This window comes from Panthera pardus, unplaced genomic scaffold, assembly GCF_024362965.1.
Source record: "Panthera pardus isolate Hobbes unplaced genomic scaffold, ASM2436296v1 HiC_scaffold_16, whole genome shotgun sequence".
Taxonomy (NCBI): Eukaryota; Metazoa; Chordata; class Mammalia; order Carnivora; family Felidae; genus Panthera; species Panthera pardus.
The window spans coordinates 141,135,941-141,150,235 of NW_026526721.1; the positions used below are offsets into that span (position 1 = coordinate 141,135,941).

Sequence of the window (14,295 nt, forward strand, 5' to 3'; positions counted from 1 at the left end):
TTTGTTCTCTATATTTAACAGTCTCTTGTGTTTTGTCCCCCTGCCTGTTTTTATATTATTTTTGCTTCCCTTCCCTCTGTTGATTTGTTTTGTATCTTAAATTCTATGTATGTGCATTTTTAATAAGAAAATTGAAATATTATACATACACACATGTTGTTTTAGAATTCTGAGTTTACCTTTTTTCCCACATAATAAGTCTCTTAATGTCAAAACAGACCACATCATCATTTTTAACAGATGCTAAAAAAATTCTGGTATATGGATGTGTTATAATTTAAGTGATCCCTTACTGAAGGGTATGCAGATGTATTTTACCTTTAACAATGTTAGGTTCACAACAAGAAATTAGACATTTAAATCTTATGTCCAAATAGAAGACTTCTTCTCTAATAAAGATCATATATAGATACAGACTAAAAGGTTTCTTAAGAGATTAAGTTAGTTCAAAAATAAATCAACTCGGGGGTGCCTGGATGGCTTAGTTGGTTAAGCATCCGACTCCCGGTTTTGGCTCAGGTGAGTTCCAGCTTGGGATTCCCCCCCCTCACACTCTTTCCCTTTGCTCTCTACCCCATGCTCACAGGCTGGTCTCTCAAATAAATAAACATTTAAAAAATAAATAAATAAACTCATAAAAAAATCAACCAACTCATTTTGTTATCGTCTAAAAATATATTATATTTATAATTCCAACAGAATAATCTCAAATGGCAATTCTTTTGCTACTTTTTTAAAGTTTATTTTTTGAGAGAGAGAGAGAGAGAGAGAGAGCGAGCAGGGGATGGGCAGAGAGAGTGGGGGGCAGAGGATCCGCACTGACAGCAGAGAGCCCAATGTGGGGCTCGGACTTACAAACCTTGAGATCATTACCTGATCCAAAGTCAGACGCTTTACTGACTGAGCCACCCAGGTGCCCCTCAAATGGTAATTCTTTTAAATAAATAAATGTATACCCACATACACAATGGACAACAATTTCTAGAGTGGTTGGAGTTGATGAAAAGTCCTTTAACAATTCCACATACATTTAAAAAATTAGGCATATGCCAAATAAAAGTATGCACATAAACTAGCTGTATAATAATTGCTGAAGACTTATTTTAAGCAAATCATACTTCAGAATCATGTTTTCAACCTAGATAAAGTCACAAAATTGGAAATATAATGCTTTTAACATTCTAAGGTTCTATGTCTTTGAGAAACTATTTTTGCTATTTTGAAACTGCTTTTGGAGAGCAAAGGGTATAAAAATATATAAAGGGTTAACAGGAAATTATGTCCTATAGGAACACTACACACTCAGCATGTATAACCAGCAAATTTAAAAGTCAATTGAGTCATTAGAGAAATGCAAATTAAAGCCACAATGAGATACTACCTAACATCCACTAAAATTGCCATAATAAAAAAGACAATAACAAGTGTCAGTGAAGATATTGAGAATTGTAACATTCACACACTGCTGGTGAGAATGTAAAATGGTACAGCAACCTTGGAAAACAGCTTGGCAATGTCTTAAAACATTAAACATAAACTTACCACACAACCTAGTGGTTCCACTTCTAGAAATCTACCCAAGAGAAATGAAAACATATGTCCACACAAAGCCTCGTATGTGAATGTTCAAAACAGCAATATTCATAATTGGCAAAGATGGGGAAACCACCCAAAAGTCCAACATGGAATACTATCCAGCAGTAAAAAGGAATAAAATACTGATACATCCTATAATATGAACAAGCTTCAAAAGCATAAAAGTAAAAGAAGCCAAAGCAAAAAGCTACATACTGTGTAATTTATTTACATAAATATTCAAAAAGAGCAGCAAAATAAGTTTCTAGCAACCATTGCCTTTTATTTAATACCGATATATTCCAGTATTTTATATCTTAAAGGAAAAGCTTATTGGCAAACTTCATCAGTGACTATCACCTTGTTTTATAATTCATGATTTTACTTGATGTAATTTTAACGAAAAACATTATAATAGCCGCGAGCACATCAGTGCTCAGGATTTGTCTAGTTTATATGCATGTTAAATCTTTCTCTTGCTGCTTGAATTTAGTCTATTTTAATTAGGAATTAGTACCCCCATTCAAAATGGGCAAGGCAGGAGAATATAATTATCAAATTCTGTAGTATAACAAGTAGTGGTGATGGATGCTTAAATAACAAAATACTTAAAACATTTTTTTAATGTTTATTTATTGTTGAGAGAGAGAGAGAGAGAGCATGAGTGTGTAAGCAGGGGATGGCAGAGAGAGGGAGGCACAGAATCCAGAGTAGTCTCCAGGCTCTGAGCTATCAGCATAGAGCCTGATGTGGGGATTGAACCCACAAACCATGAGATCATGACCTGAGCTGAAGCTGGACACCTAACTTACTTAGCCACTCTGTTGCCCCACTTTTTTAAACTACATATTCCAGTGATCTGCGGAAAACCAAGACTTGGCAATAAAAAACAAGATTCATTCTAATTTCTCCCAATTCCCTTAAGGAACTCAAAAAAAGTTACTGTGTTCCAAGGACCAGAGAAATAAGAGTCAGTAACAGACTGCCTACTAAAGGGATAGGTCTTTAAGAAAGTTTATTTTCTTCTAAATTCTGTATTTGTTTTGTCAATAAAATGGCATTTTGTTTTTAGTACAGCATCCAGTGGCTTTCTGGTGATTACAGAGTTTTAAAGACCTCAAAGTGTATCTGAATTGCAAGGTTAAGAATCAAAAAAAGGAAAGAGGTTACAGACGAGTTGGAAAATGCGAATGGGTTTCCTGAGCCAAAACAGTACTTAGTCTAGCAAACAGCTATTTTGTAAAATAAAATGTTTTCGTATATTATATGCTTTTCTGTAAAACTGGTTACTACTGTACATTTTAACCCGTAACAATGAGATCCAACAAAAGATGAAGTAGGGAATCTTAAAACATATATTTTAACACTATGATTAGAAAACATAAGAAATGGTGCTAAAAAATGAAGGAGTGAAAGGCGCTTCTGTATCAGCCTTAACTGCCAAACTGAAGACGTCAGGCAATCTAAGATGGAGCACACATGCTCATGAGAGGAGCACGAAAGAATCTACTGGGTGCATCTTAGATTTACTTTTTATTTCACCTTCTTTACACAATTCTCTTATAAGGTACATAACAGATTAGAAGTATATAATTTATAAGGAAATAGATGCCAGGTCAGGTACTCAACACCTACATTACTGTTAAGATGTGCAATCAAGAAAGAGTGGAAACCACTGTTCGAAAGAATGGACTGATTAGGGTTACGATTCTGTCACATTAGAGTTAAGCAGTCACATTTTTCTGTTACTCTGTGATAATTCTGTCACTTAATGAAGCAGCTCAGATACTTTACAGAAAGAATTATTATTACCAAGAGCAAACCTTTATAGTTAAAAAAAGTTTTCACGTATGCTATCTCACGGAATGGCCACTGCCACTTAGTATTATTACTAGTTGACCTAATGTATCCAGTACCAGTTTCTTGAAAGCATTCACAAACACTAGTTGTATTTATTATTATTATAAATAAACATTAGCTGTAAGGACGCCTGGGTGGCTCAGTCAGTTAAGCATCTGACTCTTGATTTCGGCTTAGGTCATGATCTCATGGTTCGTGAGATGGAGCACCCCGCTGTCAGCGCAGAACCTGCTTGGGATTCTCTCTCCTCCTCTCTCTGCCCCTCCCCCACTTACACCCTCTCTCTTTCCACCTTCTCCCTACCCCTCTCCCGCTGGCATGCACACATCTCTCGCACACATCTCTCCGAGCTCTCTCTCTCAAAACAAATAAACATTAAAAATAAATAAAAATTAGCTGTGAAGTTAATGAGAAGAGAAAACATTTTAAAGACTTCAAGGTCAATTTAAGTAAATTGAAGCACTAATATGTTTCAGAGGAGTTAATCCTCCACAAAGAAAAAAGTATGGAAACCACTCAACAAGAATTACATGAAAGGACAGTGACTCTGTCTATTCCCCTGACAGCCCTTACCACCTTTATTCTTTATTTTTTAAAGACAAGTTTAGGGTCTTCTCAGCATAAACAAAGAAATGCCCAGTAATCATTTGACTACTAGGGAATTAATCAACTGAAGATTAAGGGTAGATTTAATAACTGACTCTATATAGAAGTTAGCTTTATGGAGGACCGTAACAAGATGTTTTACCAAAATTAACACAAGAGGATACGAGTTGAAGCTGGCTACTGATAAAATTACTAGAGAAAAAAAATCACGAAATTTTTCTGACAGTGAAAATTCAGAGGAAACCTTAAGGACTTGTATCAAAAGGGATTTTTGTAAACAAGATAGTTTCCTATTACATGAGATCAGTTAAGTGTACCAGGGATGCCTGTAAGAGATCACAAGTCTGATATCAGTTCTACAGAAGCATATATCTGTGTATGCCACTAACTAAGCTTCACTAATCTGGTAGCACCACTCTTAAGGAGTGAATGCATTACTATTTACTTTAAACTTAAAGAAGTTGGTTCCTTTCACTAAACTGAGGGGTTGATAAGGGTTTGGTTATTGGAATTAATAATCCCCAGAATGAATGGCAGCAGGTAAACTTTAGACCAGAAGTGTCAATACAGTAGAGGAAATCTCATATGACTGCCATCGTCCTGCAAGTCTGTTATTGTGTTTTAGGTTAAAGGCATACTATTTATATGACTGATTTAAGTACCAAGGCAACGGGTACATTTATATGATAAATGATGAAATGCCTAAAAGGCAATACACTGAAAGTTAAGATTTAAAAGTATAAAAAAAGATGGTCATTTTCCCCACTTGTTACAAAATGACAATTTTTTAAAGAGCTAAGGAAATCTGATGTATTATAATTCTAAGAGCCAAGAATATGAGGGCATAAATCCAGGAATAAATCACATGTTTCAAAGCTTTTGCTGTTTCAATACTCTGAACTGGTTAAGAAAGGTTTAATTCTGACATTACCATTGGAGCAGGTGGTGGATTTGATGATTGTCCTTCACTGTTCCCTGCATGCTGGGTTAACCCATTAGGATTTGAAGACTGTGTAATGGGAAGCTGGGTACTGGGTGCAGGTTGCTGAGATAATTCTACTTTGTAAGTCTTATTTGATTCATCCAATCTGCTACTTCTTTCTATGGCAATCAGGTCACGAATTTTTTGCAGCTGCTCCACTGAAGCTTTTTTAGGAAAGATAAGATGTGTTTCTCCCTGGAATTTATAAAAATGGGAAAAATTTTAACTTTTGCTTTATACTGACAGTCATTCATATATAGATCTATAAAATGAAACCAATACTATAGAATACATCAGATATTAATAATCATTTTGTTTTTCTACCATTGTGGCACTTTTAAAAAAAACAAAGGTAAAACTGCATAAATGTAAACCAGGAAATTCAGAAAATTGGTCTCTTTCTTAGCATATATATAACGCTTAGTTTATTTGATCGATTCAAAGGCCTTTAGAAAAATATTTTCTGTTAGGAATAGTAAGTCACAAAGTCTCGTAAGAATTACAAAAATGTACATTCCTATCTTCTCTGCAATAGTATATAATACTACTATTCCCTGTGAAATTCCCTATGAAGTAACAGTAATTACTAGGGATGCAGCCATACAAAATGATCAGGGGGTCACATAAAACCAAGAAGTTATAAATCTCCTTTCTTTCTTTGAATCTCCTAAACCCAAGGCTTTAAAGAATAGCTATATGATTAGCAGTCTGTATATGGGGTCCACTAATTTTTCCAAGAAGACAAAAAGCACACCCTGATGATCAATTCGAAATTATGGATTGTTAACAGTACATACAAAGGTGGTCCAAACAAAACAATCAAACCATAAAAATCCCATTCTTCAAGTAGTGATTCATTTAATGAATACCCACAATATAATCAGAGTGCTTTAAGATACAATAAGCATTACAACAAAGCTCACAATGTAAAATAGTCAGCAAATTACAAACAAGAAAAAAAGTGAAATGAAAATATATTCAATTAAGTTTCAAGGCACTGAGAAACAAGTGTTAAAATAGTAATTCCAGCAGCTGCATATATATGAGAGAAAACTATTGTTAACGTGCAGTAATAAGACTTACAGATTGTGAGCATTTAAGTTAAGCTCCATAACTGAGAATGACCTTATTTCCCTGGTGATGGCAGACCTATCAGAATGAACTGACCAAGACATTTCTCATTAATGACATGAAAATTAATTCCATATGAATCCCTTTTAAAAAGCCAGAAGGGGCCGGTAAGCTCTCTATATTCATTACCCATAATAGCTGTAAAAACAAAACTATCATTTATTGTGTTTATGTGTTCTAGGTGCTGTACTAAGCATTTTGCATATATTATCTCAAGTAATTCTCACAACCACCCTGCAAGGTAGGTACTAGGTTTATCCCTACTCTTTATATGGAAATATGAAGGCTCAGAAAAGTTAAATAACCTGCCTGATGCCACAGAACAATTGTTGGAGTAAGGATTCACACTTAACAAATCTTTTATTTATTTATTTATTTTTAAATTTTTTTTTTTTTAATGTTTTTTTCTTCATTTTTGCGACAGAGAGAGACAGAACATGAGCAGGGGAGGGCCAGAGAGAGAGGGAGACACAGAATCGGAAGCAGGCTCCAGGCTCTGAGCTGTCAGCACAGAGCCCGATGCGGGGCTCGAACCCACAGACTGTGAGATCATGACCTGAGCCGAAGTCGGACGCTTAACCGACGAGCCACCCAGGCGCCCCCACACTTAACAAATCTTAATTGTTATGCTATAATTGAGTCATCTGAGACTGAACAGAGACCAATAACCACAAGCTGGACTAAAAGTTGGAAGTGTTGAGCAAAAGAGAATATTTTTATAGCCGTGATAATTACATACATGATAAGCACAAATCAGATCACAATGAGTTTCCAACATCAGAAAGGAACCACCTCGCATCTCTGATGAGAGACCTCTGAAGAGAGACCAACACTTAATTCAAAACCAGATATGGACGTTTCCCATCTCATACTGTTAGTGGAGCAGCACTGAGAAAGGTAGAAGACACCACGGACAGAGGTGGAAACACAGCATAATAGGTTTCTGGATCTATGTTCAGTTCACACCTCAGAGAGGGCCCGGATAAGACAGAGACGCTGCTTTCCTTTCCAACTTTGCAGGATCAGTCCTAAAAGAATGTATGATCACGGCCAAAGTGTACCAAAAAGTTTAATCAGTGGCACTGTATTTTCATGAAAGGACAAAATCACAGGCTTTGCACTAGATCCAGTAACATTGTAAGAAATCAATGAGAATTCTAGTATTTAACAAAATCCCTATTTCTTAACATATTTTTGCTAAGACAATTCTCCCTGCCAGATGTTAAGCAAACCTGCCCCCTCCCTGCCCACTAAATGCTGGTAATATCTTCCAGTCACCAAGACAACCAACACTGCCCACCTCCTGTGGCACCTGGCGGGAACCATCCCACTCAGCAAGCCTGATGAGTCACACAGCCATGCGGATCCCGGTCTTTCTCAACCTTCTTCTCAGAATTTTCACAAAGAGCTCAGCCTCAGAGGCAAGTAGGCCCAAAAGTGCCCAGGATCTTAATATACAAAATATAAAAATTTGGGGATGGGTCTGAGAGATTCCTACTTCACCGTAAAGCCTACCAAAGTTTCTTTCTGATGGCAGAGTTCAGTTGCAGTTCCAATGGTTCCTTCTGCAACTTAGCCACACTGATAACACACAGACTTCAGACGGGCCCTGAGGTGCAATGCCCAAAGCCAATCAGAACCTTGAAGTATATAAATTAGTCTGATCAAAGCATGTTACTCTTTTCTGAAACTGTGGCTCTATTTGGGTCAAATACTACTGCAAGTCTCAGCTTGTTAGTAGCACTCATGTGACTAATCTTTGGGTCTGCCCGAGATGGGTTTTCTAGGATGTGGGATTTTGAGTGCTAAACCCAGGATAGCCTCAGGCAAACTGGGACAGTTGGCCATCACACCCGGCACTCAAATATTTGTTGAATGAAAGACAAATATGACTCCACAGAACCTGTGACACTTCAAAAATGAAAAATTAGTACAGTTTCCAGTTGTCATTTACTAAATTTTTCTGTCATTTGACTAAAAACATCTGTATTTTCATGAACAAAATCAGCAACGTTCTCAACTCTCCCCCCTACACTTTTAAATTCTTTATGTTCAGATGTCTGTGAGTAACTACAAGCAGATACCACAATTTATACTTCCGGCCTGATCTCTCCTTTCGAGTTACAGACTCATATATCCAATTGCCTACTTGCTATGTTTAACAGTTTTATCAGTTATAATTATCCACAAGTTGGGTAGTGATTTCTCCCAGTATCTGCTACACTCCCAGATTTCACAATCTGAATGGTACCTGCATCCACATAGATGCTCAAACCAAACCTAAAAGTAACCTACATTCCTTCCTTTCCCTTGTACCCCACATGTAGTTCATTAGCAAGTCCTGCAGACTCTACTTCAAAAAAAATTCTGGATGCCTCCACTTTCCCCCATCTCCACTGCTATCAGTCTTTAATTCAACATGTTTACTGAGTGCCTCAATGTGCCAGCAATATTCTAGGAGCTAGCAACACAGGGAACAAAAAGACAAAAGGCTCTGCCTTCATGGAACTTATACAAATCATTACTGTTTCTCCCTTAGGTTAATAAACGCTTTCTAACTGGTCCTTCCTGCTTCACCCCTTGCCCTCATCCCAGAACATCCAGGACATTCCCTTTACAACAGCTAGAATAACCTTCTAAATATCCTTCCCTGCCTAATACCTTCCTATGGTTTCCCGTTTCATTTAGAATGAAATCCAAGTCTTTACCACAGTCCTCAAAACCCCATGCCCTGGATTTCTGCCTGTCTGTGCAGCTTTCTGTGCCAAAGCTACTCCTGCTGGAAGTGCTCTGGACATGTGAATCGTCTGAAGTACTTGGACTTGAGGGCTTCAGGTACCTGAAGTACTTCTTTTCACTTAGGTCCCAGCTCAAATGTTCTCTCCCTAGAGACCTTCCCGGACCACGCATCTGTACCTAGCTACCTGCCTCTACAGCTGCTTTGTATCGTATCACTATGCCTTATTTTCTTCTTTGCACTCATCTTTGTTTTCATGTCTACTATTTGTCTAACCTATTAGAATCCAAGCTCCACATGTGATGGGATCTATTTCTGTAGTTCACTATTATACCCTTCAGAGCCTGGAACAGAATCTGGGGAGAAGAGCAGAGAGGCAGAAAGGAAACGACCTCTTATGGCAACTCAGCATATCGCCTGAACAATTTCTACAGCCTTGCCAATTCAGCCTCTGTGGACTACCGAGTATCCATAAGCTGGTTCTACTTCTTTCAATATTCCATGAACTAGAAATGGCTAAGCATATACACAGACAGAAAATTCACGGTATTGATAACTATTTTCACTGTGGCATAGAATTGAACTATGCCACAAGATTCCGGAGGATGAAAACACCAAACGTTTACTTTGACCTAAAAACCAAAAAAAATACTGAGATTCTTCTCTTCTATCACAGAAGAAATTCCTTAAAAGTGGCAACTAAACTCAGCTTTTCTGTGTCTACTCTTCTCATTTCTTAATGGAGACAGGTGGTTAGACCCTATTCGTATTCATGTGTGCTCACAAAGCAGGTTTTTGTCAAAAGTCTAAAGTGACCCACAATGGGGTCTCTAGGTTGTATATCTGACCTACCTGTTCTAAAGGATTAAGACTTGTAAGAATTTTCTCTGTGGGAGAGTTGTTATATTGTGATTTTAAAGCATATTTACTGTGACTTTCAAATGTCTAATAGGTGAAGAAATAACTAGCTGCACAGATTTCCAAACTGATCAATTAATTAAAAAAATATTATCTTATTTAGGTAATTATCCATCAACACTACAACAAATTCTTTGTACATGAATTGGGGAAAAGAAACCCTTCAACATACTCACCTCTTCAAAGCCCATTTCAAATAAACATTCAACGGCTCCTCTGACAGGTAAGAGTCTAGTAGAAAAAGCTGTGTTTCCAATCCGGATAGATCTATATTTTTCATCATTAGGGTTTCTGATTTAAATAAAAAAAATTTGATTATATATAACAATTTATACTTTCCACAGTGTTTTTGCACTCCTTTTCACATTTTATATTGGCTATATTGCTACAAGGTAGCACAGATCCCAGCTTTACAGAAAGAGGAAGAACAGTCTGGAAAAACAGCCTGATTTTGAGATTCTTACCTCAATATACATTTACTACCACCCTACTGTTTAATTTCATTTGATAATATTAATGCTTCCATAATAGACATCCATGTGACTCTGTAATTCTGTGCTATTAAGGCTACATACTTTTATGAGTTTTTACGGTGCTAAGAAAAAAAAAAATCCACATAAGCTCCAGACATGGGGCAGAAGGTTTTGCCTATTTTGTTCTGATGTACCTCAATCATCAAGAATGGTGCTTGATGCATAGACGGTGGTTAGTAAATACTTGTGAAATGAATGAATGAAAGAAACAAAAAAGCTGCATAAAAACTGATCACAGTTCCTGAAAGATTTTACTTCTGAAAAATATAAACCCAGGTACACCTTGATTTTCTTTCTTCCCTAGACTGGTGATTGTTTTTACTCTATGTTCTGCTTCAGCTCAAGATATATTTTAGTCACAGCCAATTTTTTTTTTTACGGTGATTAAGATTTTGAATAGCATGCATGGGATAAGCCCAGCATATGAAAAGCTTTGAGATTTTTAATAACGTTGATAAATCGGAAATGCTGTTTTTAAAAAATCAGAAAAAAAAAACAAGGTTAAGATAATCACAGTATTATACTCAAGACCATCAGAACATAATTTAGGATGATAAGTAGATTTCATATCTGACACAAACTCCCTTCCAATGGTAGTGGCTTCCATTACTATTTTAAGAAGGATTCTGAGGCTGTGTCAGGGGTCTATGGGAAGGAGTGCTGAGGCCATCTGCCTGGGCTATTGAATGGGGATGGCAGACAAATGCTGGCAACTATTAACAACTCATTAACCATTTGTGTCCTATTTTAATTGTGGAAGTTTTAACATATTTCACATTTGTTTTCCATTGAGCAACTCTCTATTGCCCAATTGTCATAAATACATGAATCTTTTTAAAACTTTTCCTTAAGTTCCAAAATTATATAAGTTTATTACAGAATATTCAGGGACAAAGCTCTAAAATAGTGTTATTCAAAATGTCCACAGACTGGAGCCAATCTACAAACTCCTTGCTATTCATTCATGAGAATGTGCAGAAATTGAGAATACTCAGCAATTTTATAACAATTTGATGTGCCATGAAATTTTTACTGTTATTTTACAAAAGGTATAGGTCCACCAAAGACTGGAAATTAAAAACAAAAACACTTGTTCTTCACCACAGGTCATTTGAGCATCACAGGTGGTTGAAAAAACACAAAGAAAAAAATGTATGTTCTGCTCTTCTACTCTGTGTATTAAATGAGAGCTTCTCACCCTTGGCATTATTGACATTGGAGGTCTTTGCTGTAGGGGGCTGCCCTGCACACAGCGAGATACTTAGCATCCCTGGCTTTTATGCCACACTAGATCGTAAGTGTGCCTCCCTTTCTTACTACTTAAAACAAAAAACATTAAACCATACAATAACCTTACATTTACCAAGGCTAGTTACAGATAAATGTAGCATCTTTTCATGATATTCAACACGTTTCACAGGGTTATAAACATATCACTACCATCAGTATGACAGAACCTACTGGTGCAAAACTGCTTGAGGTTGTTTTGTTTGTTTTACGTATTTTTCCCCAATAGCTTCCAGATTTTTACATGATCAAAGTCTTTCACTGGCCTTAATTTTCTAGTTTTCCCTCCCTCTTTTACCACTGTTTAAGAAATTCTTATAAAACACTCATTAGTTGATCTGATACATGTTTCAAAATAACTGTTGATACGGCTTTTCTGTTATAGTCTATTTCCCATCTTTTTACATCTATGGGCCTCACATACCATTTATGTATTTTTCTCACTAAAAACATAATGCAAACAAAAACAAAAAAACCCAACAGTAATGTCCAGTTACCCAAATTCTATCTATCTCTTTTAAAATATGTTGAGCACACCAGCCATAGTCTTGAACATAAAATGGTGCCAAAAGTTCATCCTGAAGCCCTCAAAGGCTTAGAGAACTTGGCCACAAAGCCATTAGGCCTCAAATCCGTAAGATCCCACTTCCTGTCCTTGGAAAAGTACCACAAAAACACTTTCTAAATCTCTAGTCTTACAGCCTCTCACCCCAGTGTATCCACCATCCTTGAACTCATTACTACTCTCCTTATCTTGCAGTGTCGAAATTACCCCTAAGGATCACCTTTATTTTTGCTTCATCTTCTTCTTCTGTTAATTCCTCTGCAGACTTTTCTCAATATTTTTTGCTATAATTCTTCAATGTGTTTTTTCTGCCTCTGCTGACTCTTAACTATTTCTGCAACTGGTAATATTTATCTTGCTTATTAGCAATAATTGTGCACATTCACTTGAGGTGTTTGTTTAGTTGTTTGCTGGATAGTATTGAACGAATGAATAGGGTCTTGAAAGGGCAATAAAATTTCCTGCACCTCACTCACTATCACTTTGAACACATTTTAGTATCTTCCTAGTTGTCTTACCCCCAGGTATCTACAAAATTGTTTAATCTGTAGAATGTTAATTATTAGTCTTTACTTTTACAATTGAATGGTAGAAAAAAGTCATGCTTTTCACCTTGAAAGTCATTATCTACCATATATTTAGGATCTTAAGGCATGTTAAACAGTAAGCTTCCCACTGAGGTCACAGACTCAGGAAAAAAAAAACAACTTAAATGTTTCTATTTCAGAATTTCAGAAACGCTGAGAATAAACATAGCTGACCATTTACTAGCCCTCTTTCTCTTTCGAATGCATAATCCCAGAAAGTGTTTACAGAAATGGAAACTTAGTACATGAGAGATCCTATAATCTTGTATTTTTATTACTAATCACAAAAATTGGTTTGTAGGCCATTTAAAAAATATTTCTTTTGTAAATAGTCTTTTTCAAAATAGTTCTTTACAAAATAGTCCTTTTCTAAATCAAAATAATTCTGAAATACATGTAAATTTTTCTTTTTAAAAACAATTTTTTAATGTTTATTTTTGAGAGAGAGAGCATGCATGTGCACAAGTGGGGAAGAGCAGAGAGAGAGGGGGGGAGATACAGAATTTGAAGCAGGCTCCAGGCTCCAAGCTGTCAGCACAAAGCCCGATGCGGGGCTCGAACTCACAAACTGTGAGTCGAATGCTTAACCCACTGAGCCACAGGTGCCCCATATGTGTGTATTTTTCAAAAACATCTAACTGCCTTTAGAACCAGCTGGGAACCACCTCTGGCTGTCTACCATTCTATGTAGCTGACAATAAGGGAAACATACACATAACCTAGCTTGTTCAGAGTGAAAAGTTGAATAATGGTAACAATAGATAACATATGTGCCTTTATTTCTCTTTTGCAAGAATCTTATAATGCAGGCATTTTTTCTTTCCTCTTAAAAATGAGGACACTGAAAAAAAATGAAGAAACTTAAGTCCAGAGACTTTACATAAATTGACTATAGCCACACTCTTAGGAAATGGTTGACTGGGGTTTAAAACCACTGGTTCGATTACAAAGCTTACATACTCTTCACCATACAATACACCAACAAATTCACCACTCCTCAATTAACCCTCTTTCGATTTCTCCAGTTGTCAGTAGTAACCTAGATTAGAAATCTGAAGTTATTTGGGTTATTTTGTCTCTTCCCATTTCCAGTTCTACTCCTTGCATTCAGTCATCAAGAACTACCAATCCCTGCCTCCAACAGTTCTCTTCTCTCCGCATTTATGTTTATGATTACTGTAATAGGCTCACAAATGAAATCCATGCCTTGTGTCTTCTTACATGATTATTCTACATTAAACTCCTTCGTTATGTTTCTCTTTGACTCTAGAACGTATAATCACTTTCTCTTGTCTCCTATGTCAAATATATGTTCTCTGCCATTCCATCAACCTGTCCCATCTTACCAAACCTCTGTTCTCAAAACTCTTCCACACTAGGTTCCCCTGCTATCTCCAGACACGAACATGTAACTCCTTGAACACTGTCTTGCAATTGTTCTCTGGATTTTACACTGTGGCTGTTTCCCATACTTGTGCCTTTCTCCTAAACATATTTATTTATTTTCTTGGAAA

At 36.6% G+C, this 14,295-nt stretch overlaps 1 protein-coding gene across 4 annotated transcripts in view; it reads right to left on the minus strand.

Moving 5' to 3' along the window:
- Positions 1-14,295, minus strand: part of NGLY1 (N-glycanase 1) — a 63,672-nt gene that overhangs the window by 42,896 nt on the left and 6,481 nt on the right. For 3 of the 4 annotated variants that reach the window (XM_019422911.2, XM_019422910.2, XM_019422913.2), the window contains exons 2-3: positions 9,986-10,100; positions 4,973-5,218 (exon numbers count right to left, since the gene is read on the minus strand). In XM_019422911.2, the coding sequence (XP_019278456.1) occupies positions 4,973-5,218; positions 9,986-10,100 (361 nt within the window). The remainder of the gene's footprint in view (positions 1-4,972; positions 5,219-9,985; positions 10,101-14,295) is intronic. The other variant, XM_019422912.2, reaches the window with a different exon arrangement.